Below are 24,084 nucleotides of genomic sequence, written 5' to 3' on the forward strand. Positions count from 1 at the left end.
GTTTGAATTCTAGTATAACACATAATAATGACCATAATTTTATTCATAGCAGTGAGATCGAGGGATAATTGAAAAGTGGGAAAATGACAGAAAGTTAGTAATTAATTTAATTATAATCAAAATGGTACAAGAACTATAGTGGGTACGATGAGAATCCAGAAATATCATCATGTGGTACGCAATAATCGGTAGAAGTTGAATGTGGAGGAGTGGAGGACGTTGAATCAGATGGCGAGGAATTTCCGGGAGACGAATATTGAGATCCTGGATAGACATGTCCCATTTGATTTGGTTGCATCTGATCATAGGAGGATTGTTGGGCAGATTGATGATATTGATATTGGTTATATGCGAGTGGATAGAATTGGTTCTCATCCCATGTCATCGGTTCAATTGGCAATCCGAATGAAGAGGATGATGGAGTGTTGTAAGTAGAGACGTCGTTCAACAATTCTGGAGACGTGGACCATCTCGAATCCGCATTTTCCGGAACTTGTGGAACAGTCATCTCGTTGGCCGAAGAATTTGCTTGCTTCGTTTCCTGCGCGCCCTCCTTGATATCCTTCCGAACATACTTGTTCCCGGTGTTCTTCTCAATTTTTACGTTTTGATTCTGAAAAAAATCGATTAGAAAACTGATTTAATATAACAAGTCTTACCTTGTACGACGTGACAACTATAAATTTGGTCTCCTCGAATTCGAAAGAGCCGAGATATTCCGTAGATCCGTTCTCCAACATTTTGTAGATGACGATGACTGGGACATAGCGACATTGAGTGCGAACGCGCATCTGAAAAATTGAGAAATGAGATAATATATAAAAAGGAGATAAGAACTCCTACCATTTGATGACCTTTGTTTCTCAACTTTGCTTCAATAGTCTCATTATTTCTCTTCATAGTTTTCGACTCCTCGCCGATATTGTAAATCTTTGCTCGCTCAAATACGATTCCATTCTCCATCATATTCCGACCAGTCGTTTGCAGCGAAAAGATTTCATTACTGTTTTCCATTGACACTGTTACTGGCGTCTGCATCCATTTTGTGCTCTTTCTATCAAACTTCCAGACATATGGGTCAAGTTGAACCAGTGTGATTCCAGCCTTGTAGACAGTATTCTCCTCCAGTCCTTCCACTGAATACTTCAACACTGGGCAGACGTCTCGTCCCTTATTCGTCACCATCATTTCGTTTTGATGCACGTGGAATCTCATCCATTCCTCCGTGTTCGTCAAATGGACGATTGGGGCGGTGAAGTGATAGTCCGCAGCTGAAAATGATAAATATTAGTTTAATTTGAAAAATGAGATGTTTGAAAGAGGGATCTACTGTATATATTTTCTTTTCTCCCTAAATTAAACAGTTAATAAACTTACCTAAATGTTGCCCGACTGGGGCTTCCTGGCTATGATCGGCATTCATTGGGCCATTGAATCGACCGAGATCCTCTTGCCAGGCGTTGTAGTTGGTTGATTGAGTGTTGGTGTACATGTTCTGAAACGATTAAAGAAAGTGAAAACTAAGGCATTAACTAATAGAACGGTATAAGGAAAACTCAAAAAGAGAAGGGGGAAAAAGGGAAATTGAGAGACTGTCCAATGAGAATGACACAAAACTGGAAGGGATAGAAGGGACTTGTGAGAATGCTGTGCGTCCATAGCCCCTTCCAGTAGACTCCGCCCACGTTGTGCATCTGTCAAGTGGGCGGTCCCGTATACGTATAGTTATGGGTAGAGTGACGGTCGTAAATCATGGGTGTGAATACAACAGATTCTGTAGGATAGGGTTACGGTAGGGAGTTGGAAATAGAAAAAGTAGAAAAGGGATTATGAGGAGCTTGAATCAGTTGAACAAAGACATATTGAGAAGACTACAAAATGATTGAAAAACTGGTTCAGGTGGTGCTACTCCTATACTTGCGTAAATAACTGAAAATTCACATACCGTAAAAACTGTATTAGAGCGACATGTCGTTCTATTTTTCAACCGCCTCTCAGAAAAATGTTGTAGTTTTAGAAACTTATTAAAGTTAAACGGAAAAAACTTTTTTGAAAGTTCCATTTGTCGATCTAGAGGTTACTATTCACGCTGCTTCTAACCATGAGGAAAAAAATACACTGGGATAATCATATTCTTGAATCCTGAGTATAGATGGGTGTCGTTCTATTAGAGGTGTCGTTTTATTAAAGGTATCGCTCTAATACAGTTTTTACGGTATCTCTATTCAGTGGAGAGTTTAGAAACATTGGTTTACATATTAGGAATTCGAGTGTTGGCGAGTACTTCATAGGATAAAAACCAATTTGATATCCCGAGATACGCTTGGAACATTCCCTTGTAAACACCAAATTATATGAATACGAATGGAAAAAATATCATTCGATTTGCTTATCAGGATGAGAAAACTACAAAACTGGCCGAAAAATCTGACCTTCACTTTGTTCAAAAGTTTTGGGGCACTTTCCAGCAAGTTAAAGGAAATTAGTTTAGAACAACTCACTCAGAGATCACATTATTTTGTACTAAATCTTTTAAAGAAAGGAATTATTAACCTTTTAAGTGACCAAAGTTTGGACAGTCAAAGTTGATAATTCAGTGGTCGCTACTGTACATGAATGAAACTGTTCCTCGAGTTCAAGAAGAAGTTAGAGAGGTGAAACCATCAATGCCACAGTGACAAATTTGTAAAGTTAGTTATTTCTAACCGAAAACTGCCGAAATAGTAATATTTCAAATTTCTCCATTTCAGAATAATTCATTCAACTTTAAAACTTTAATGAGACGAGTCAGAAGACCTTGGAACAAGGTACGAAGTATATGATAACTTCTTGTTTATTCTTGGAAATAAACTATCTTAATTCCAACCAGAAGATTTATGAATTACAGTCCCTCTACCAAAATCTATCGTTAACATCTTTTGGGTTCTCACAGAAATCCGTCATATTCCCATCTCTTCCAGTTTTGTTTACTACAGATAAGGTCATAACTAGGTCAACTTCGGTTTTTCTTTTGATGCGAACGTCTGCAGTCATCACAATTTCCTTCCGTTTACTGTTCTTAGTTGTAAACATTTGATTTATTTGTGACAGATTACACGTCCCAACTAACACATTCGATGTTCTCTCTGGGTCATCTGCCAAGTTGTAATGGTTCTACATATGCCCTCTGGGAAGACTGAATGTCCTTCTTGGAAGGTTGAACATTGAATTCGAATTCGAAAAAAATATTTCTGTCTGTTTTCACTAAATTTTGCAGAAGTTCTTATTGTTTTCTTGTAAAAATAGAAAACTCATAAACAACATGTGATATACCGTCTCTTTCGAACTACAATGCTTCAAAATTATACACATTTATCGAGGATTCACGTGGTTTCCAATGTTTAAGATTATTGTTCCGTTGTTTCCTTCGTTTCTCTTCAAGTTTTTGTTATTCCAATTTGATCTTCAGGTCGAGACATGGGATTTTTGTGGAAAACTGCAAAACTCGGATTAAAAGAAGGATTGGTCGCCGGCGCCGTCAAATTGTCTATCGATAATGATATTTGGTCGACTAACAACGTTAAGGTGAGATTCTTGATTTATATTCAAAAAAAACCAAAGGAAACCGTGAATACTTTTCAGTTTAACTTCATGATTCCTTTCCAATTGTCAAACTTAACTGTGTTAATTCGCAGAAAAAAGTTTTGAAAGCTTTCAAAATGCATTAACCAGCCATAATCACTATAGAGTTTCTCGAAATCTTAATCAAATTAATTTAACTGGTTTTCAGTAGTTTGAGCGTAAATGTTATAAAATAAAATAAAATATTGTGTACTCGGGATCTGTCTTTCTGAACTTAAAAAAACCTTTGACCGAAGTTTATCCAGTTTTCCTACAGAAGTAAACTTTTTGCTGAAATTATAAAACTAACGCCCCCATTTTTAATCAGTAATCCAGCATTTGACACTAAAAACATTTCTAAATATTCCATATTTTTGATTCCAGGGAAGCGAATTGTATCAGAAGCTGAAAAAGTACATTCTTCCGGGTACCGTCGTCTTTTCACAACAACTTCCAACTGTTGAGGATGTTCAACTGAAAGCTGGTGGAACATGGAATAATGCCGTTGATTCGGTATGTTACTTTCTTGAGCATTACATTTGGTCGTAAACGAGAAGAAGCTGATTAAAGCGAAACGGTGTATTAAAATGCAAGCAAATTCTTCGGCCAACGAGATGACTGTTCCACAAGTTCCGGAAAATGCGGATTCGAGATGGTCCACGTCTCCAGAATTATTGAACGACGTCTCTACTTACAACACTCCATCATCCTCTTCATTCGGATTGCCAATTGAACCGATGACATGGGATGAGAACCAATTCTATCCACTCGCATATAACCAATATCAATATCATCAATCTGCCCAACAATCCTCCTATGATCAGATGCAACCAAATCAAATGGGACATGTCTATCCAGGATCTCAATATTCGTCTCCCGGAAATTCCTCGCCATCTGATTCAACGTCCTCCACTCCTCCACATTCAACTTCTACCGATTATTGCGTACCGCATGATGATATGTCTGGATTCTCATCGTACCCACTATAGTTCTTGTACCATTTTGATTATAATTAAATTAATTACTAACTTTCTGTCATTTTCCCACTTTTCAATTATCCCTCGATCTCACTGCTATGAATAAAATTATGGTCATTATTATGTGTTATACTAGAATTCAAACACACATGCAAAATCAAATATTGATTCGCTGAAAGCAGAAATACAAGAAAATATGAAAACCGGAGAATGAGGGGATTGTTTATGAAAAAATACAAGTCTAGTCGAAGAGGTATCAGAAAAATCGGAAGGAATTATTTGTTATTGATGAGTCGATTTGCCACTGTATTCACACTGGAAGGAACATTTTCGAATCAACTTTAAAACTTTAATGAGACGAGTCAGAAGACCTTGGAACAAGGTACGAAGTATATGATAACTTCTTGTTTATTCTTGGAAATAAACTATCTTAATTCCAACCAGAAGATTTATGAATTACAGTCCCTCTACCAAAATCTATCGTTAACATCTTTTGGGTTCTCACAGAAATCCGTCATACTCCCATCTCTTCCAGTTTTGTTTACTACAGATAAGGTCATAACTAGGTCAACTTCGGTTTTTCTTTTGATGCGAACGTCTGCAGTCATCACAATTTCCTTCCGTTTACTGTTCTTAGTTGTAAACATTTGATTTATTTGTGACAGATTACACGTCCCAACTAACACATCTAACGTTCTCTCTGGGTCATCTGTCAAGTTGTCATGGTTCTACATATGCCCTCTGGGAAGACTGAATGTCCTTCTTGGAAGGTTGAACATTGAATTCAAAATTTCTGAATTTCCCTGAAAATATCTCATAACTTTCATTGAAACAAAAAGTTTCTCTGATAATTTTATGAAGAGGAGAAACTGCAACTTTTCATCAACTCACTCTCTCTCTTCACAACCACTGCATCCCCTACTTACTTATCAGTTGAATTTGAAATACAATAATTTTAATACTGATAACAATCCTTCTCTTGTTCTGCCAATTGACACTTTTCTGCCGATTTTCCCCCCTTTTCTTCTCAATTTTTTGGTGCTCCTTGTGCTCCACAAGTCACCAAAAGAATGAGTTCGGCAGTAGCCTCAAGGCTATCATGGGGACTTATTCTCACTTCTATTGACTTTTTGGCATGTCTTTTATTCGCTTGTCTTCACGATGGAACTTTCAAATTTGCAAATTTCACTAGTCAATTCTCCGATTTCTCATTTTTCACTAGGTTTGTACTGGCTGAGAGCTGGGACGCTATAAGACAAAAGGTTCTATCACTAGAATACAACAGTAATATGAAAAATCTCATCTAATAAAGTGTTTGGAAGAGATGACCCTTGCAACAACATAATGAATTGATTAGGATGGAGGTCGAAGGTAGACTTTGATTCCAAGTTGAATATCGTTTTCCAGTATGAATGGTTTAAATTTCCTCTTCACCGTTATCAACAAAAAAAGACATTTTTAACAAGGGGCGCGACCCTAATCAAATTGAATGGGTTCATAATTCAAGTTTATCCTGCTAATGCTAAATTGTTCGAAACTCTGAGAAATCTTCTTTTGATTTTAGGTAAATATTAAGTTATCAACCACGAAATGATATGGTTTTTTGATCAGCCATGCTTAGTACTCCCTATCACTGATAAGCATGAAAGAGAGAAATGGACGGTGCAAAAGGAAAAATAATTATTGATTTATGAGATGAATCGGACCATAGTTTAAAAGAGAAATTACAGTTCAGAACAAGGGCACACCTGAGACCGAAATCCGAAAATCAGAAACTTAAATTACAGCACAATCGATCTATTCCTCCTCCAATTACTCCGTTTTGCGTTATGGATGGTTCCAGCTGCGGTCCACGTGGCAAACAAAGCAGATACTCTGACTATGTGGAAAGAGGTAATTGAAAATAAGAGTCCTTTGAAACCCAGATTTTCTAATTTCCAGCCAATCTTCTGCACATCTCTTATCATCTGTGCTGCTTCCCCAACCAAACTTCTTCTTCTCACAGAAAAATTGAAGCCAGATGAGTTTTTGACATTCGGAGATACTGCATTCCTCGTCTGGAACTTTTTGGCTGCTATTCTTCTGAACTCCTCGTGGTCAAGATACTTCATCAGAACACCTTCTTCTTATATTATTTTGGAGGAAGAAGATGTAAGTTGACTGATTTGATTCCTAACTACAGTAACCCGCACATGTTAAATCTGGTTCAAAATAGACGGAAAACACCGTTCTAAACTTGATATTTTCAGCTCGAGGTGGCTCCAAAACAAACATTTGAACTGATCTTCCGTCTTCTCCAATATTGTAAAAGAGAGTGGCTCTGGCATATTTCTGGATTCTCTTGGCTCTTTATCTACTCAATCAGTGAGTTTGTAGGGGAATACAGTATACCATATATAGTATACCATATACAGTATACCATATACAGTATACAATATACCATATACAATATACAATATACCATATACAATATACCATGTACAGTATACCATATACCATATACAGTATACCATATACCATATACCATATACAAACAGAAAAATAAATTAGAAAAAACTCCAATTTTCAGCACGTATATTCGTTCCCTACTACACTGGTCAAGTCATTGCTACCGTAGTCGCCACTAAATCCTATCCAGCTCTTGCTAATTCTGTCTACATCATGACAATCATCTCATTGGTCAGTGCAGTTGCCGCAGGATTCCGTGGAGGTTCATTCGAATATGCATATGCCAGAATTCAACGATCAATTCGTTATGATTTATTCCATGGACTTGTGAAACAGGACGTCGCATTTTATGATGCTCACAAGACTGGAGAAATCACTTCAAGACTAGCTGCAGACTGTCAGACAATGTCAGATACCGTTGCGTTGAATGTTAATGTTTTCTTGAGGTTTGTTTGTGTGTCCGGATGTCCACATACCTCCTCTTTTTCAGAAACTGTGTCATGCTTCTCGGATCAATGATTTTCATGATGAAACTCTCCTGGAGACTCTCTTTGGTCACCTTCATCTTGGTCCCAATCATTTTCGTCGCTTCCAAAATTTTCGGAACATATTATGATGTAAGTTTTAAAAACTCCTCCCAAAATCTATATGATGTTGTTTTTAGCATCTCTCGGAGCGTACTCAAGACACCATCGCAGCTTCGAATGACGTGGCAGAAGAAGTTCTTTCCACAATGCGTACCGTCCGTTCTTTTGCTTGTGAGAACGTGGAATCTGATCGATTCTATGGAAAACTGACCCATACTTTGGATGTGACCAGAACCAAAGCAATCGCCTATATTGGATTTCTCTGGGTCTCTGAACTCTTCCAATCATTTATCATTGTCGCTGTTCTCTGGTACGGAGGTCATTTGGTGTTGACACAGAAAATGAAAGCAGATCTACTGGTTTCTTTCCTTCTGTATCAAATGCAATTGGGAGATAATTTGAGACAAATGGGAGAAGTTTGGACTGGATTGATGCAATCTGTTGGAGCATCCAGAAAAGTTTTCGAGTACATTGACAGAGAACCACAAATTCAGCATTTGGGAGAGTATATGCCAGAGAACGTTGTTGGAAAAATTGAGTTCAGAAACGTTCATTTCAGTTATCCAACAAGATCGGATCAGCCTATTTTGAAGTGAGTTTCAAGACAATGCAAGTCTGGTCTACTCTCAATTGGCTCTGCTATCTATATATTCTTGCAGAGATCTCTCATTCACCGTTGAACCAGGAGAGACAGTCGCGTTGGTTGGACCATCTGGATCTGGAAAATCTTCTTGTATCTCTCTTCTGGAGAACTTTTATATTCCAAATGCAGGACAAGTTCTAGTCGATGGAGTACCTTTGGAGGATTATGAACATCATTATATTCATAAAAAGGTAAGTACATTTTGATTGCATAACTTTCCTTTTTATTAAAAACATTTTAGATCGCTTTGGTCGGTCAGGAACCAATTCTTTTCGCTCGTTCAGTTATGGAGAATGTCAGATATGGAGTAGAAGTTGCTGATACAGTAAGTGTTTGGACTGTCAGTGAGACACTGACGAGTCGGAAGACCTTTTGAAATTTGAACACCTGGATACAGTCATAGAAAGATACTTTCTATTTCAGGATGTAATCCGTTCCTGCGAAATGGCAAATGCCCATGGATTCATCATGCAAACTACACTGAAATACGAAACGAACGTCGGCGAGAAAGGAACACAAATGTCGGGAGGACAAAAACAAAGAATTGCAATTGCTCGTGCATTGGTTCGCGAACCAGCAATTCTCCTTTTGGACGAAGCAACTTCTGCATTGGATACAGAGTCAGAGCATGTTGTGCAAGAGGCAATTTACAAGAATTTGGGAGGAAAGTCGGTTATTTTGATTGCACATCGATTGTCAACTGTTGAGAAAGCTGATAAGATTGTTGTTATTAATAAGGTTAGTTCATTTTAGAAAATAGGAAAGCTCGCTAAATATGTAATGAATTTCGGGCAAAAACGCTGTATCGAAATCAAAATGAAAACAAAAACGATTCAGGGACGTGTCGAACAAATTGGAAATCACGAAACACTTCTGAAGGATACAAATGGAACCTACGCAAAACTCGTTCAACGTCAAATGATGGGAGATCAAAAAACACGTAAGCGGGTTACAGTACCCCGATCCGGACCACGTCCAGCCACATCAATAAACGTGGCAGGGCCATCACAAGGAAATGCAATGTCACTTCTGTCTACTAGTTTCAGTCAATCCGCCAGTAGTGTTACCTCCAAATAATTGTTATTTTTTCCCAATTTTTGCATTCATTTTTCTCATTTGTCGTTTTTTTTCTCTCGATTATATTTGATGAACTCGTCTAGAAATGGTCTAATATAAATCATTATTTATCTGCATAATTATTAGAAAAACAAAGCAAAATTTGGAAAATAGAAGAAAATACAAAACAATGCTATAAATCACAGATTCGTTAGGAAATGTTCGGTAAAAACTCTAGAACTGGGGAAAATACGAAAACGGCGGGAAAGATACAAAAAAGCAATAAATTTCAAGTTTGAAAAAGCGAAAACAGTATTTAGACGAGCTCCAAATAGTCGCTGTCATCTTCGCGAAGAATGGTTTCTCGAGGTGCTCGCAGTGTGTTCTGCAAGAAACATTACTAGGTTTTCCCAAAAATAAAGCGATAGTTTATTCTTACAGTGGATCGCAGCGTGTTATTCCAGCTGCGAACTTGCGAGTATGAGCTAACAGTGCCTCGTGCGTCATTGCCCGTCTGCCAGTTGTTGATTGACAATCGGTACGAGTCATTCATCAGGGGCATCGCTTGGAATGGCTAAAATTGTTTATATGAGAAGGTATAAAAAATATCAGATTCACAAAATATATACCTCATACTGCTGACTTCTACTTCCACTTCCTCCACTCATTTGCCCGTAATTCATTGTCGAATAGTTTGCATTCGACACGGTGTAAACTGACAACGGGACGACCGGATAGATCATGATGTAGTAGAGTGAAGAGAAATGAATCACTATCTGAAAGCAAAAAGAATGGATTCAGACTGCAAACTGTTGAAAAATACCAAAATCGCATAGAAGAGTGATATGATGAAAGCGAAAATGATGAATGCTGACGAATGGAAATTCGGATTCAATTTGGCTGTTTTAGAATATTCGAAAATTGAAGTAATTGTGGCGTAGTAAGAAAGGAAGCATATTATAAGCTGAAATTGGATTATGTTTCGTCATATTCATCGATTTTTCCATTTCAATTACCTCGAAAAACATGCTTGGAAGAGTGAGAATGGCTCTATACCGAATTTTCAAGTCGTGTTCTTTTTTAACTAAATACACAGAATACAGAAACAACGAGCACGAAGTGAAGAAGAAAATAAGAAGGTATGCACATTGTTCAACGAAAAACCACTCATTGATCATGAAACGTGGAAGATTCAAAACGACTTTATGCAGCCAATAGCAAGAAGATGAACTGCATCGAATGGGAGAACTCGGATCATTGCAGTACGTCGGTATTGAGAGATGTTCTTGCATTGATCGGATACAGTACACCAAGAGACAGATGTATTTGATTATCGAGATTTTCTGAAAAAGTGGGTGTTACATGAACTGAGCGATGTTTATCAGTGGGAAATATACCAATGAAGTTCTCAGAAGTGGCACGTATACTTGATGAAAAGTGTCGTCCACATCTTCGGATGAGCTCCGTCGCGATCGCCATGGAACATACATCCGACTTATTGAGCACGTCTCTGAATTGATTATGAAATTGAGATTTTCAAGCTATTCCACGATATGAACTAACTGAAATAGAAAGATCGTCAGATACGAATCAATAAAGTGCGCTAAAGTTCTTGAAGATTCGATGCTCAAAAAAATGTGAATGATTTTTATTAGAAAAAGGGAAGAAACAATCGCAGAAAATTATTAAAACATGAAGAAAATGTATAATTATATATAAATTGAGAAATATTATGATCCCAATAAAAACAAGTGGAAAAGAATGAAGCTCTGTTGATATTTAGACTTTTACTTCTAATTAGTCTTTAAAAATAACATAGTTTCTCACTTTTCCCACTCAATTTTGATGGGAAACCAGTAAAAAGTGTCGTTTTTGTTATCTAGCATTCGCTAGAAGTACGACTTTGTGCTTCCTCGTCGACAGTCTCCAAATGACGAAAGCTTCTTGGAGATACTGAACGATTGTGTGGTTGTTGTTTCGCAGATGAGATTGAATTCGACGAAATGGATAATACGCTGGAAGAATGTGGGAAAGGATAAATTATTATGGGAGTGAAGGGAAAAGAAAAAAGAATATGCCGGAAATGGCTAGTTTAATACTTTTAAGGTACGTGAATAACGAATACTTATAATAATCAGTGTGAAATGACATACAAATAATCTATTTCTGACAAAAGATACACTTCTTTCCTCTTTTTGATTCAACTAATCAGGAGAAACTATCTTGAAAAATAAAATACAAGAGAAGAAAGCATTTACCAATGCGATGACGTCGACTGTGGTGCTGTTGTGGTGCCGGAAAGCTCGTTGGTGACAGAGTTGAGATCGGAGAGTAGATTGACGCCAGCTACAAAAAAGGACAAAATTGATGGTTTCCGCTATTAAAATTGAGGAATACGAACAGACATCTTGAGGAACAAAAAAAGAAAAAAAAACCTTTTCCATGGAATCGAATCAGTGATGATCTGCGGACGGGACGTCGGAATGGGCCTGAAAATTTAACAATTTTGTTAACTAAGTCATACCTGAAAATGAGTTTTAACGCCCATAAGGTTTAAGAGTGAAGGCCTTAAGGAAAAAAGCATTACTATCGTGATGAGTAGTTGGAGTGGGTGGATCTCCCCGTCGTTGATAATATAATACACCCAGCCAAAATCCATAGAGAAAATACACGTAGATTGCCCAGATCATGATTATTGGAAATAGTGTCAAGCGGCAGGAATCTAAAATGAAAATATGGTGGAAAGTATAAAAGTTTGAAACTCTACCGAGTACAATGGAAATTTTCAGTTTCTCGAATATTAATAGCTTTATAGTTGAGTGAACGGCACGAAGTGTCCAAATAAAAAGAGGGTACATGAAAGTGATCTGAAAAATTGATCTGAAAAGAATACATTATTCGCAAGCGAACTTACCACAGAAATTGTAGATGGAACAAGAAGTAAGACCGGATTCATACGTTGTGGGAACTTTCGGCGAGTGATACTTGTTTCGGAAAGTCGCATCCCAAGAAAGCCGGTAACCGCGCTAAAGAAAGAGTACTAGAAATTGGTTATTTCAGATATACTTGAAGCGACTATTTGGAATTTCACTTTGATTCCAAATCTTACCTGAATATAAGAAAATAAGAATAAACGTTGATCAAATTTCGGGAGATCATATAATTGGGACGTTCCGGAAGTCCGTTCGATTTACGCTGAATCTCACCAGTTGCCGAAAATCCATCAAATCCTGGTACCGAAATAGGATCAAATTGCTCATCTGGAGTCATTTGACTGGCATTGTACAGACCGACTATAGCGGCAGCAAGCAAACTGACTTCCACGTGAAATATGAGGCTCTGGAAATGACACAACAAGGAATCACAAGAAACTACATTAGAATAGCGTACTTTGACATGAACCTGGTCGAAGAGCCAGCGATATGGATATTTCCGGTGCAATCTCCCCGATTCCGGGCGTGCTCCTCGAGATATATTTGAATGGGTTGAGCGAATACTTGTATCTGCCATACTTTGCTGAAAAATATGAGATACTTACGAAAACTGTCACGTATAAAGGAAATGTCTAAAATTCGATATAACCAAGGTTTGAAAACCCTTTTTTAAATTTGAACTGAAAATGTTGCCGCCAAAAACAAACTTACATGTGCCTTTAAAGTACGGTAGAACATCGTCATGAGACCTCATACGCGCGAAATGTAGACTTTATCCTTTTTAAATTTATTTTCACAATTCCAGGGACTTTTTCTGAGAAGAAGTATAATAATTCAAAGATGTACATGGAGAATCAAAGAAGCTTTGAATATCAAGCATTGGTAGTCAGCTCTTGCAGTTCTGAGCATCAGGAAAGCGAGACGGATCTCGTTCTTATTCTCAAATCACTAAAGGTGCGTTTTCGAAACTTATTTCAACAGAGAAATTTCTCCATAATTTCAGGATCAGAAAGAGGTCAAGAGCCGAATCTATGGAGTAGCAAAGGAAGCATTCCTACCACCTACTTCGATCGAACAAACATTTGATAATATTGAGGATGCGAAAAATTTGGAGTGAGAGTTTTCATGATCTGATTTCTTTTTTTCAATCGAGACAAAACAAATGCACTAGATTGCACAGGTGCCACATTTTGCATAGCGTCATTCTTGTTCACACCTTCGAATAATATGTATCATTATAGGAGACGATGTGCGATTCCGCTCAAGTTCGGAGATATCATCCAATTCAACAGGGAAGATGTGAATCACGATCTCAAAACAGTGTACCGATTTTTTCGCGAAAAAGCTATTTACGAGGTTTCGTCCAATGAAAATGGACCACTCTTAAAAATCGGTGGAGTCATCGAACCAAATAAGCCGACAACTTTCTGGACACCATTGGAGACTATGGCTATTCGTACGGCCTAAAAAAAGAACGCAATTTAACTGTTAATTTCAGCAACACAAGAAGCGACGCGTGCAGAACCAGATGTTTATTTGTATGCGTGGATTCGCGTCGAAACACAAATGACATCTAGTCGAGATCCATACAATCTTGAACTTTCTTTTGATTCATTTGAAAGCTGTGATGCAACCGAGCAAGGACGCGTCTGTGAAGCTGTCAGTGATTTTCTCTTGTTTATATTCAACTCAAGTTCTTATCAAAATGTTTATTCAAATTTGGACGTTTGAATGTGAAATTACAGCCTTGGCATCGCTATTCTCTCGAATCGAAATTCACCATGTGGCGCGCTGAACCGACTCCGTGTGATAGCGACGACGAAATTGACCTTGAGCCGAGAAAAGATGTTTATGTGGTAGAAAACAAATGGGCAGAGGTATATATTGTTTATTTGAGCTCAATGAAACTTCGGCTTTAGAACTGTCTTGAGCGTGAGATGCTTACAATTAGAGTTGAAAGCAAATTCCGTTTTCAGAGAATTCAAAGGCAGCTTGGTCTCTTCGTCGGCGAACGGCTTATTCTGTGCAAGGATCTTCCACAATACGACTTCATCATTCCATTGCTAAGACCAATTTCATGTGTCAATGACACTAAGACATTCCTCTACCCATCCGTTGGAGAATATTTTCATTTTAGTGCAGTTTGGTCGGTTCATCATAATGCTTTTCTGGTGACCGAGTTACTGCCGTACCAAGTGCTCAGAGCGCACACGACCACTACGAGCGGAAATGTAAGAAATTTTGAAATTTTATATACTAACTCCACTATTTCAATTTCAGCTGCTCGTTCGTGTGAATACATCCGACAAAATGAGTGGATTTTTCAATGATAGTGGCAATAGTCTTGGATTAATTGACGATCCATATCACTCTCTTTGTTTCTTAGAGTTCCATCCAGTCCTTCATGAACAATTAAAAGTTATGGCAGAAGTACGTGCAGTTCGCGCTGTTGAGAATCGTTCGGTTCGTTACCGCATTGTGCGTACAGTTTTGGAAGACGAGACATCGAAGCGCTTGAATCAATGGCTTCAAACTTCTGAGGTAAGGCTAAAAGAAGTTTAAATACGCACTGACCGATAAGAACTCACTAGTCGGAAAACTAGTGATCGTATCGAAGCATAAGTACGAAAGTGAACAAGCGTTTCCTTTCAAACATGGGTAGATTTTTGTGTTATTCATCAAGTTATGAATGTTTCTGTGGATTTTTCAACAAAAATATTGTAAGCAGTTTCAAAATTATTCCGCTTTTGTTGTTTGAGACACATCCTTCGCGCGTTTCTCCTTTCTTCGCTTGATTCGCCTTTCTCTCTCCATCTTTATCATTTTCAAGATTTTCTTATTCTTGAACCGCTTCAGAATTTTCGGATACTTCAGCATCTTCTTTCTAGCCAAACGAATATGATAAGGTCTCCAATCGACAGGTTGTTTTCCTATATCGCATTTACGAACACGATTGACTCCGAGTGGTGTACAAGCAGTACGAGCCATGTTTCACTGCTAGATTGTGACAATGTGCAGAGGGTAAATGGAATGACTGTCAACTATGAGAAGTTGTATTATTTCGACTAATAGCGGCGCTTTTTTATTGATTACCTGACACTAAAATATTGTGTGCACTTGTTCGATTCTCGATCAATACTGCAAATATGTACTTCACAGATAATAAAGATATCGTGTCAACGGGAATGATGAAAATAGTTTTTTTCAGTTCTGTGTAGGACCCATCAACGGAATGGTCATCAACCGGGACACCGTCATTTCTGCTAAATACCCAAACATCTTTTTCCGTTTAGACACCAAAGAAAACCTCCCTCCAGGTACGGGACTTCGTTTCCGTGGAAAACGAGCTCCTGGTGTCAACAGTGAAGTCAGGATCATCGAGTACCATCTCACTGCAGAATATTCTGCTCGAAAAGTTATTGGAACGGAAGACAATGTAGGTGTCAAAGGGGCACGTCAATGGTCAATGCGAGATTAACTTAATTTTCAGCGTATTTTCCAAGTCTATTTGAAGTCAATTCAAACTCAAGAACAATTGGCACATAGTGAAATCGTCGGACCAGTAGACATGCGGCTTTTAAAACCACCGAAAGACGTTGCTGATGATGAAAAGTGAGAAGGAAAGAGGGCAATTTTTAAACTCCGATCTCTGGGTCAAAACTTGTTCTTTTTGAAACCTGCTGGCCAATTTTTATTTATGTAAGTATTCTAATTCTATTTCCAGGTTCCTGGGATGGATTCGCGAATCACTTCATGTTGGAGACGCTCGTCGTTCATGCACGATCATGGAAATTTTCTCATTGGCATTATGCCCACCAATGCTTCCAGTGAACACCTCTTCGAGCAGAACTAGCAGCCGCCTTTCCAGAACCACGCCACGTGGAAGTTCAACCGGTGGTTCAACTGGTTCACGCAGTTCTATATATTCTATCGCAAACAATGTGAGTGATTCTTTTGTAGTATTCTAATTGTTTTGGTCCATATTCAGAGATTCGTCGGTCCAGGAACCCGAAAACTCTCTCAACTCAACTCCACATCAAAGGACTCTGTTGCGTGAAAATTGAGGTCCATTGATGTCAATATTCTTCATTCTACTGTATTCGCATCCAGATGCCCTAATTTCATTCTTGTTCTTTTTTTCATGTTTTTCAATTGATGAGTCCTGAAGAATAAGATTTGCATGCCTTTCAAAAATACCACGGCTCCCAGCGGAGGCCCTCTCAAAGTACTGTGCGCAGTGCACTGACAGTGAGAGGGCCTCCACTGGAAGCCGTGACCACAGATACTGCGAAAAATGGCGAAGTCTCTTTCCGATTTTCGTGGGTCCCGTTTATCCATTTTCATTCACCTCCAATTCAAATGTTATTCTCAAGGCTCATTTGTGCTACTACTTTAATCTTCACTTATCAATGAAATTTTACAAGTGTCTTTAACGCGCCCGTATCCCCACAATTTGGGGCATGGGGGTTGATTTCCTGGGGGCGTAGGGGTTGATTTTTTTTGCTAATTCGATTACCCACAAAACACTTTTTTACTCACAAGGGAACCTTTTAAGTGGGAGTTAACGCCAGCGAAAACGACCTATACAGGGTGAAAGAGCATGTTTGAAAACCTATAAATCAACTTTCAAAAGTTGCTTACGTGACCTGTAAGTGGCTGAAATCTCGACCTGAAAATCGACCAATTTTACCATTGATTTATTGTATCTCCTACCACGTTTATAAAGACTTCGGCGGCAGTATAAAAATGTGTTCGAGTGGCGCAGGTGGTTAGCGCCTAGGAGGAGAACAATTTTGCGCTGGTTCGATCCCCTCTACTGTTTTTTTTGTTTTTTCATCTCTGACTCCGCCAAGGGGCGGAGTCAGAGCAAGCTCCAGGGCGTATCTGTTTTAAGGTAATCGCCACTTCTAAGGTGCTGAGCCAAGGGGCGGAGTCAGAGCAAGCTCCAGGGCGTATCTGTTTTAAGGTAATCGCTACTTCTAAGGTGCTGAGCCAAGGGGCGGAGTCAGAGCAAGCTCCAGGGCGTATCTGTTTTAAGGTAATCGCTACTTCTAAGGTGCTGAGCCAAGGGGCGGAGTCAGAGCAAGCTCCAGGGCGTATCTGTTTTAAGGTAATCGCTACTTCTAAGGTGCTGAGCCAAGGGGCGGAGTCAGAGCAAGCTCCAGGGCGTATCTGTTTTAAGGTAATCGCTACTTCTAAGGTGCTGAGCCAAGGGGCGGAGTCAGAGCAAGCTCCAGGGCGTTCGTATACTGTATAATTGAATACCGTTTCTTCTCAAATTGGGGGTATTTGAGTTTAGAACTCGGAAAGATAGAACTGTGACAAAATAAAACTGTGAAAATATAGAACAGGAAAAAATATAACTGTTACAAAGTGGAACAGTGAAAGTTAGAACTGCTACAAAATGGAACTCAACAAAATAGAACTGAACGCAATGGAACTGCTACAAAATAGAACTGTTACAAAATAGAACTCTACCACTGGTTTTGAAAATGCTTATTGGGCTTATCTTATACAATTTTATTCAGTTTTTTGTTGACTATTAGATAGACAAAGACTTTATCTTCATAAAATAAGTGTTTTTAGTCGACTTTTCTCCTCGAAAATTGGTTATAATTCGTCTTAAAAGTCACGAATGCAAACGCGCTCCATTCGAACTAGAGTTCTATTTTGTAACAGTTCTATTTTGTAGCAGTTCCATTGTGTTCAGTTCTATTTTGTCAAGTTCTGTTTTGTAGCAGTTCCATTTTGTCGTAGTTCCACTTTGTTCAGTTCTATTTTTTCCTGTTCTATATTTTCACAGTTTTATTTTGTCGCAGTTCTATTCTTCCGAGTTCTAAACTCAAATACCCCCCTCAAATTTCATATTGTGTGCACCCCATTGCAGTAACAGAAACCCATGTGAAAACCAAGTTTTATTGCGGAAACGAATAATATTCAGGTGTTCCTTCCGGCGGTAAGGAAGCTGGGGGTGCCACTAAAGGATTTAAAGGGTTTTTAGGATTTAAGGATTTTTAGGCAAATTTTTGGCTGAAGGTGTGGGCTGAAGTAGTGGGAGAAGCACTTTTTGTTGCCTGAGCTTTCTCTCAATCATAGGTTTCATAGAAATTCAGAGAAAAAATTGGCAAACATATTAATAACCGTTTTTGTCAATTCTTTTCCCGGTTTTCTAAGAAACCTAAGCCTAAGAGAGTGGTGAAAAGTGGTCCCCCACAAGAATCACACAGGTTATGTAAACTTTGTATCTTTCAGCACACTGATTCTAAATCCCCGAAAAAAATTTTTAGGGGCACCCCCTCCCAAAATTTCATCCTATGTGTACGCCTTTCCCCAGTAATAGAAATCTATGTGAACACCAATTTTTATTGCTGACAGAAAAAATATTCAGAGTTGATAAGGAACTAAAATCAAATTCAAGTGGATAGATCGTTCAATAATTTGGCTTCTATGACTTTCTTTGCAAAAATCCTTCTGCCGATTGCGGGAGGGGTCCTTAAAACTGCTCCGCAGACATTCCACGTCGACGAAATCAATAAAATGAAATTTGGAAAACCGAAATAATTAAATATTCGAAGGTCAACTAACACGCGAAAAAAGAATGGTGAAAAATCCCGAGGTCACACGCATTCAAATTTCAACCCCCATGCCCCATATTGTGGGGATACAAGCATCCGTGTCTTTATTTTCTTTTTCATATATCATCAATTGGATTATTTCTTAATCGTACTGTTTCTTGTGCTCGATAATAGTTTAGAGTTGTCAGTCTTGAAAAAGTGCTCATATTTAACAACTGATACATCCAAAAGAGCCCAAGTCCACTGACAATCAAATATTCTTGCCAAAATTCTTTTTGGTCAGTTGTTCCAAGATAAGAGAGCATCGAAAGGGACTTTAGAATATTCGCAAGACAATGAAGAAACTGAAAGTTTAGTTATGTAGTTTTAGATTGAATTATTTACCCGTACCATCGTCAGAAAAATTATTTTTGCCAGCATTGGAACTGGGTTTCTCAATCGGTACGACATAATTGGAATAAGTGAAATCAAGAGTTGAGTGATGAAAAAGGTGATGATTGTACTCAAAGGAACGAGTAATTCCAGTGTGATGTGGAGCAGGAACTCAAAGAGCTGAAAACAAGGCATCAGAAGATCTGTATGATAATGAAGAGTTCATCAATACCGTCTTCAACCATACCTCAATTAGTTTTATTCCTCGGTCCAATTCCAAAATGCACGTGTCAAAAGAGAAGATCAAACAAAAAAACGAACGATACTCTCTCGGAATATCACGACATGCTTGATAGATGATGACGGAGTTCCCGAGAAGTGCGAAAATCTGAAAGTTTAATCAGAGTCTCTCAAGAATAAAATCAACAGATTCTCAGTGAAGAGCAACTCACAATAACGAACAACTTTGCATTCGGATGTCTTCCAGGTTCAAAATCTGGAGCACTCGAACTCGTGGATTCAACCGAAGAAGTGTTGACCAGATTTTCCTCCAATTCAAACTCAAACCCGGGAATATCTGCATCCAATTGGGCCGTATTTCCAGATGACGGGCTAGCAGGTGGCAAACTTGGAGCTTTTCCGTCTTGACTAGCATTATCTTGATCAGAATTCATTTTGATACGTGCGGATTTTGTGAAGTGATAATGAAAGAATTTAGGAAATCTCCATAATTTATGTATTTTAGGAAAAGTAGCAATCAATAAAACAATCACAGTAAATGCCATAGGGGTGCCACGTGTAATATATTAACCAATTATTAGAAGTTGATTTTCCTTCTATTATATCTATATACTCTTTTTTGACTTCTAAATACATAAGGAGAAGTGAAATGTTTGTGATGAGGGGCAGAAAAAGTGATAAAACATATGGAAGGGCTTTAGAAAAAGATGCGCTGCTTTGAGGAGTCAAAAGAGGTGATAAACCGAATGTGAATATCAGGAGAAAAGAGCAATAACCCGTCAATGAAATCAAGTTAATGGAAAAGGATTGTGTGTATGGGCGAGAAAATGTGAAACAAAAAACGAGAAAATGATAACAAAATTTGAGCAGAGGAATGGCTGTATGAAGTAGGAATTCAGAAGACTTTGGAATTTATGGAAGTTTCGCATACATCTCATTGAGTTGCTTGGAGTAATGAGCCTTCAGCTTCGGGCGTTTGCTCTTCAATGTTGGTGTTAGCAAATCATTCTCCACACTGAATTGTTCCGCAGACAGATAAATGTCCCGTACTTGTTCAAATGAGAAGAGACCGGCCTTCTTTCCAACCGAGACCATGTCATCAAGAATCGCCTTTTTGACAGTTTCATTTTTGCACAATTCCTCAATTGTCCCCTTGATTCCTTGATCGGCCATAGCTGGTACGAGAACCTGCAAAATTGAATAATTTATAGAATATAAGCACAAGTTTTCAATTGTTTTCTAAGAATAATTGACGGTAACTATCAAAAATCTTACCTCAGCATCAGGAACCACGACAGCAATGAGACATGTCTTCAGAGATTCACCGTGAACGAATGACTGAGCGACATACTTTGACCGAACATAGATATTTTCAATCTTTTCTGGCGCCACATACTCTCCTTGTGACAACTTGAAGATGTGCTTCTTGCGATCCACAATTTTCAGTGTTCCTTCAGGAGTCCATCTTCCAATGTCTCCAGTATGCAACCATCCATCACTATCAATTGTTTCCTTCGTTTGCTGCTCATTCTTGTAATATCCCTTGAAAATTATATGTCCTTTGACACATACTTCTCCAGCTTGATCTTTAGCATAATAGTTCAATTCAGGAACATCAACCAATTTGATTTGACATGATGGAATAACCATTCCAACGTGTCCAGCCAATGAATCACCTTCCATTGAAACGGTGCAAGCAGCCACGCATTCAGTTTGACCGTATCCTTCAACAACTACACATCCCATAGCAGCACGCACAAAAGTGAGGACATTGGTAGATAGGGGAGCGGAGCCAGTAATCATCAAACGAACACGTCCACCGAATCCTTCGCGAATCTTTTTGAAGACCAAGTTGTCAAAGAATCCATCATTTCGGATGTTGAAGCTGAAAACAAAATATAGAATATGTAAAGAAAATAATTCTGACAATGAAAATAATTTTCTTTGTAGCAGTTTATAGTTAAATTTTAGGAATCTTCGTTGCAAAAAAGAAGATTAATCATGTTGCGAGATTCGCAGCGAGAAAGATGATAGCTGGTTGGGGGCAAATTCTCTTATCTCGGAAACATTAACGGTGAGAAAAGTAAACGCTATCTCATCTGGGCGGTGCTTCATGTTTTTTGTTCTGTGAAATATTACACTCTACATGATGTAGCGAAACTTTTCTCTAGTTCATAGCTAGTGTCCACTGGAGAGCTCGGATAAAATTTACTTCTATTTTGTTTACTTACTTAGCCATATCTCTAGCCTTGTACGAAATAGCGAAATCGAACAACAACTTCTTGAATGTCGACTTGTTGACCTCTGACATCACTTTGTCATACAAGCGATTCAACACTCGGGGTACGACAGGAACGACAGTTGGTTTCAACTCCTTAATATCTTCAGCCAACACACGGATATCACCCCGATAGAAGCCGACTTTTGCTCCAACACAGAAGCACACACTCTCAATAACTCTCTCAAGCATGTGAGCTAAAGGCAGGAAACTGATCATAGAGTCGGTGGCGGCAATTCCAGAATGTTTGAAGAAATCCATACAGACACCATCAGCGATAACGTTGGCGTGTGTGAGCATGACTCCTTTTGGTGTTCCAGTTGTTCCGGAAGTGTAACAAATTGTGGCTAGATCTTCAGGTGTTGGTGGAATGTGGGCGGGCCGTGTCTTGGCATCTTTTCCGAGTTTTTCAAGATCCTCAAATGTGAATACTTGAACACCGAGAGACGAGGCAGAAGATTTCAGCTCGTCGGTCAATGACTCCATCACGACAAGTGTTTTCAGACTTGGACATTGCTCTTTGAACTTTAGGAGACCTGAAAATTAGAGAGTTAGTAAGCCTGATTCGCACTTCCGAACTTGTGGAGTACAACATTAAATTTGAAACTTAAATCTGGAAGAGACTTTCTCTCAAAGCGATCATGTTTTGGCGGTGTTAAAAAACTACCTTATCAAGTATCTTATCAATAATAGAAACGTTCTTACCGGTTGCTTTAGCGATGTCGTCACAGACCACAATCTTTATTTCCGCCTGGTTCAAAATGAAAATCGAGGCTTCCGATCCGAGAGTCTCATATATTGGAACAATCACATTGGAATAATTGTATGTGGCAAATTCGGTGACAATCCATTCAGGACGATTCTTCGAATAAATTCCAATATTTTCATCATTTCCAGTTGGAATACCAAGTTCACGGAAAGCAACCGAGACGTTTTCAGCTCTTTCAATGATCTGATTGTAGGTCTCCCAAACATATGGAATGGATCCATCTGATTGTTTGACACGATGACCGAGCATCGGTCCATTATTTGAGAGGCGAGCTCCACGACGAACACCTTGATAGAGAGTACGAGCATCTTCGAACAGGAATGCTTGAAGTTTGTCGTCTTTCAGATACGCACTGATACGAGAGCCATCCTGAAAATGAGAACGTTATGATAATAGTGGCATTCAGAACCATTTTTCAGAATTTCTCAAATTTCTCATCCTAAAATACCAGATAATACACCCCGAAGCTCACCGGTAGGACACGGCTCTGATTCATTGGATCAACCAAGGGTTTCACGTTTCCAGTGTAAGTAACGCCATTGTTGAATGTATACGATCCAGCGGATCCAGAAGATCCGGAAGTTCCTTTGGACAAGTAGTATCCGAGACCCATAGTGACGGCAGCTGCAGCTCCGATTTGAACGTACGGTGGAAGTGAGGAAGAGTTGGCGGTTGGTGTCGAAATGAAATCAACAATACTTCTGAAAAATAACCAGAACTTTTTTGAAAGGGGCGAAAAAACGAAACAATATTGTCCTAGTGCTAAAAAGTGATGAGTCATCTAGTCATCACCTCAGGTACCCCAACGCGCACAAAACAAATACCATTCTAATAGGAACAAAATTACGAAACTCTGACAATTTTTGTTTTTTACATCCCAGTTTTATACCTCTGCACTCCCGTGATGGTATCAGCTATAAATCAAAAATCGTTTTTTGTTTCAAACTAATAAATTAATTTTTTTATCTACGTCAGAAGCTCCAAACTGAAAACAAGGAACCAAAAAGTACTCTAATCACTTCAAAACTACATCAACCAAAAAACAAACCTCGATTGAGACTGTACCCACGCAGCCGTGTCTGTGATAACCATTTTGTCTCTGTTTTTGTGTTTTAGGAGGTCTATTTATTGGTAATAGTCTGCCCCTTTTTCTAAAATGAGATTAAATTGAGGGAAGAAGAGGTAAATGGAGATGTAGAGGAAAGAAGTGAGACCGATTTAAGAGGAAAATGGATGGAGCGAACTTGTTCTCTCCACGAAGAAGAGGATTCTTTCAAAAGTGGAGAAGAAGAAAATGAGTGAAGAAGATCGGGTAAGGGAACATGTTCAACTTTGATTTTGTTCGGAACAGAAAATAGTTGGAAGTAATAATTTATTATTACATTGAGTCAGTAACTTATTGCGTACCACAGTAATCTTAGACTGTGGCAACAAGTCAAACCTAAACTAATCAGGATGGTCTAGTTACAGAAAATGGAGATTGAAACACTATCTGACTATTTTTCGAGGGGCGGAAAGATCGGACAAAGTTCAACTTCTGATAATGACCCCTCCTTCATTTCGGTATCATATCAGAAATGTTTGAAGTATCTTTTGCTTCGAGCCG

At 38.6% G+C, this 24,084-nt stretch overlaps 9 protein-coding genes across 9 annotated transcripts; 4 read left to right on the forward strand and 5 right to left on the reverse strand.

Moving 5' to 3' along the window:
• Positions 1-133: 133 nt before the first annotated feature.
• GCK72_001346 (uncharacterized protein) lies at positions 134-1,492 on the reverse strand (the record flags this gene model as incomplete). Its single annotated transcript, XM_003111164.2, has 4 exons — positions 134-613; positions 660-791; positions 844-1,271; positions 1,378-1,492. 4 exons carry the CDS (start codon positions 1,490-1,492, stop codon positions 134-136), a joined length of 1,155 nt encoding a protein of 384 aa, XP_003111212.2.
• Positions 229-4,149, forward strand: GCK72_001347 (uncharacterized protein; the record flags this gene model as incomplete). Its single annotated transcript, XM_003111205.2, has 3 exons — positions 229-427; positions 3,449-3,564; positions 3,985-4,149. 3 exons carry the CDS (start codon positions 229-231, stop codon positions 4,147-4,149), a joined length of 480 nt encoding a protein of 159 aa, XP_003111253.2.
• Positions 4,150-4,187: 38 nt separating this feature from the next.
• Positions 4,188-4,589, forward strand: GCK72_001348 (uncharacterized protein; the record flags this gene model as incomplete). The annotated part of the gene is made up of 1 exon (XM_053722926.1): positions 4,188-4,589. One exon carries the CDS (start codon positions 4,188-4,190, stop codon positions 4,587-4,589), a length of 402 nt encoding a protein of 133 aa, XP_053591571.1.
• A 1,058-nt stretch (positions 4,590-5,647) lies between these two features.
• GCK72_001349 (uncharacterized protein) lies at positions 5,648-9,332 on the forward strand (the record flags this gene model as incomplete). Its single annotated transcript, XM_053722927.1, has 11 exons — positions 5,648-5,799; positions 6,365-6,470; positions 6,519-6,728; positions 6,827-6,941; positions 7,147-7,471; positions 7,516-7,642; positions 7,690-8,204; positions 8,272-8,446; positions 8,497-8,580; positions 8,679-8,993; positions 9,093-9,332. The coding sequence occupies 11 exons, from the start codon at positions 5,648-5,650 to the stop codon at positions 9,330-9,332; spliced, it is 2,364 nt and encodes a 787-aa protein (XP_053591572.1).
• A 295-nt stretch (positions 9,333-9,627) lies between these two features.
• GCK72_001350 (uncharacterized protein) lies at positions 9,628-10,801 on the reverse strand (the record flags this gene model as incomplete). Its single annotated transcript, XM_003111372.2, has 6 exons — positions 9,628-9,696; positions 9,751-9,885; positions 9,941-10,087; positions 10,135-10,275; positions 10,328-10,654; positions 10,709-10,801. The coding sequence occupies 6 exons, from the start codon at positions 10,799-10,801 to the stop codon at positions 9,628-9,630; spliced, it is 912 nt and encodes a 303-aa protein (XP_003111420.2).
• Positions 10,802-11,190: 389 nt separating this feature from the next.
• Positions 11,191-12,821, reverse strand: GCK72_001351 (uncharacterized protein; the record flags this gene model as incomplete). Its single annotated transcript, XM_053722928.1, has 8 exons — positions 11,191-11,326; positions 11,570-11,657; positions 11,747-11,800; positions 11,899-12,033; positions 12,079-12,178; positions 12,226-12,337; positions 12,421-12,650; positions 12,702-12,821. 8 exons carry the CDS (start codon positions 12,819-12,821, stop codon positions 11,191-11,193), a joined length of 975 nt encoding a protein of 324 aa, XP_053591573.1.
• A 263-nt stretch (positions 12,822-13,084) lies between these two features.
• On the forward strand, positions 13,085-16,301 carry GCK72_001352 (uncharacterized protein; the record flags this gene model as incomplete). The annotated part of the gene is made up of 11 exons (XM_003111046.2): positions 13,085-13,198; positions 13,248-13,357; positions 13,486-13,700; positions 13,743-13,903; positions 13,990-14,121; positions 14,221-14,475; positions 14,525-14,785; positions 15,453-15,680; positions 15,735-15,856; positions 15,969-16,185; positions 16,233-16,301. The coding sequence occupies 11 exons, from the start codon at positions 13,085-13,087 to the stop codon at positions 16,299-16,301; spliced, it is 1,884 nt and encodes a 627-aa protein (XP_003111094.1).
• Positions 16,302-18,935: 2,634 nt separating this feature from the next.
• Positions 18,936-19,865, reverse strand: GCK72_001353 (uncharacterized protein; the record flags this gene model as incomplete). Its single annotated transcript, XM_003111287.2, has 4 exons — positions 18,936-19,163; positions 19,210-19,371; positions 19,439-19,579; positions 19,644-19,865. 4 exons carry the CDS (start codon positions 19,863-19,865, stop codon positions 18,936-18,938), a joined length of 753 nt encoding a protein of 250 aa, XP_003111335.2.
• Positions 19,866-20,343: 478 nt separating this feature from the next.
• Positions 20,344-23,570, reverse strand: GCK72_001354 (uncharacterized protein; the record flags this gene model as incomplete). The annotated part of the gene is made up of 6 exons (XM_053722929.1): positions 20,344-20,619; positions 20,707-21,316; positions 21,663-22,245; positions 22,415-22,847; positions 22,951-23,179; positions 23,527-23,570. The coding sequence occupies 6 exons, from the start codon at positions 23,568-23,570 to the stop codon at positions 20,344-20,346; spliced, it is 2,175 nt and encodes a 724-aa protein (XP_053591574.1).
• Positions 23,571-24,084: the final 514 nt, after the last annotated feature.

This window comes from Caenorhabditis remanei, chromosome I (genome assembly GCF_010183535.1).
Source record: "Caenorhabditis remanei strain PX506 chromosome I, whole genome shotgun sequence".
In the NCBI taxonomy this organism is placed as follows: Eukaryota; Metazoa; Nematoda; class Chromadorea; order Rhabditida; family Rhabditidae; genus Caenorhabditis; species Caenorhabditis remanei.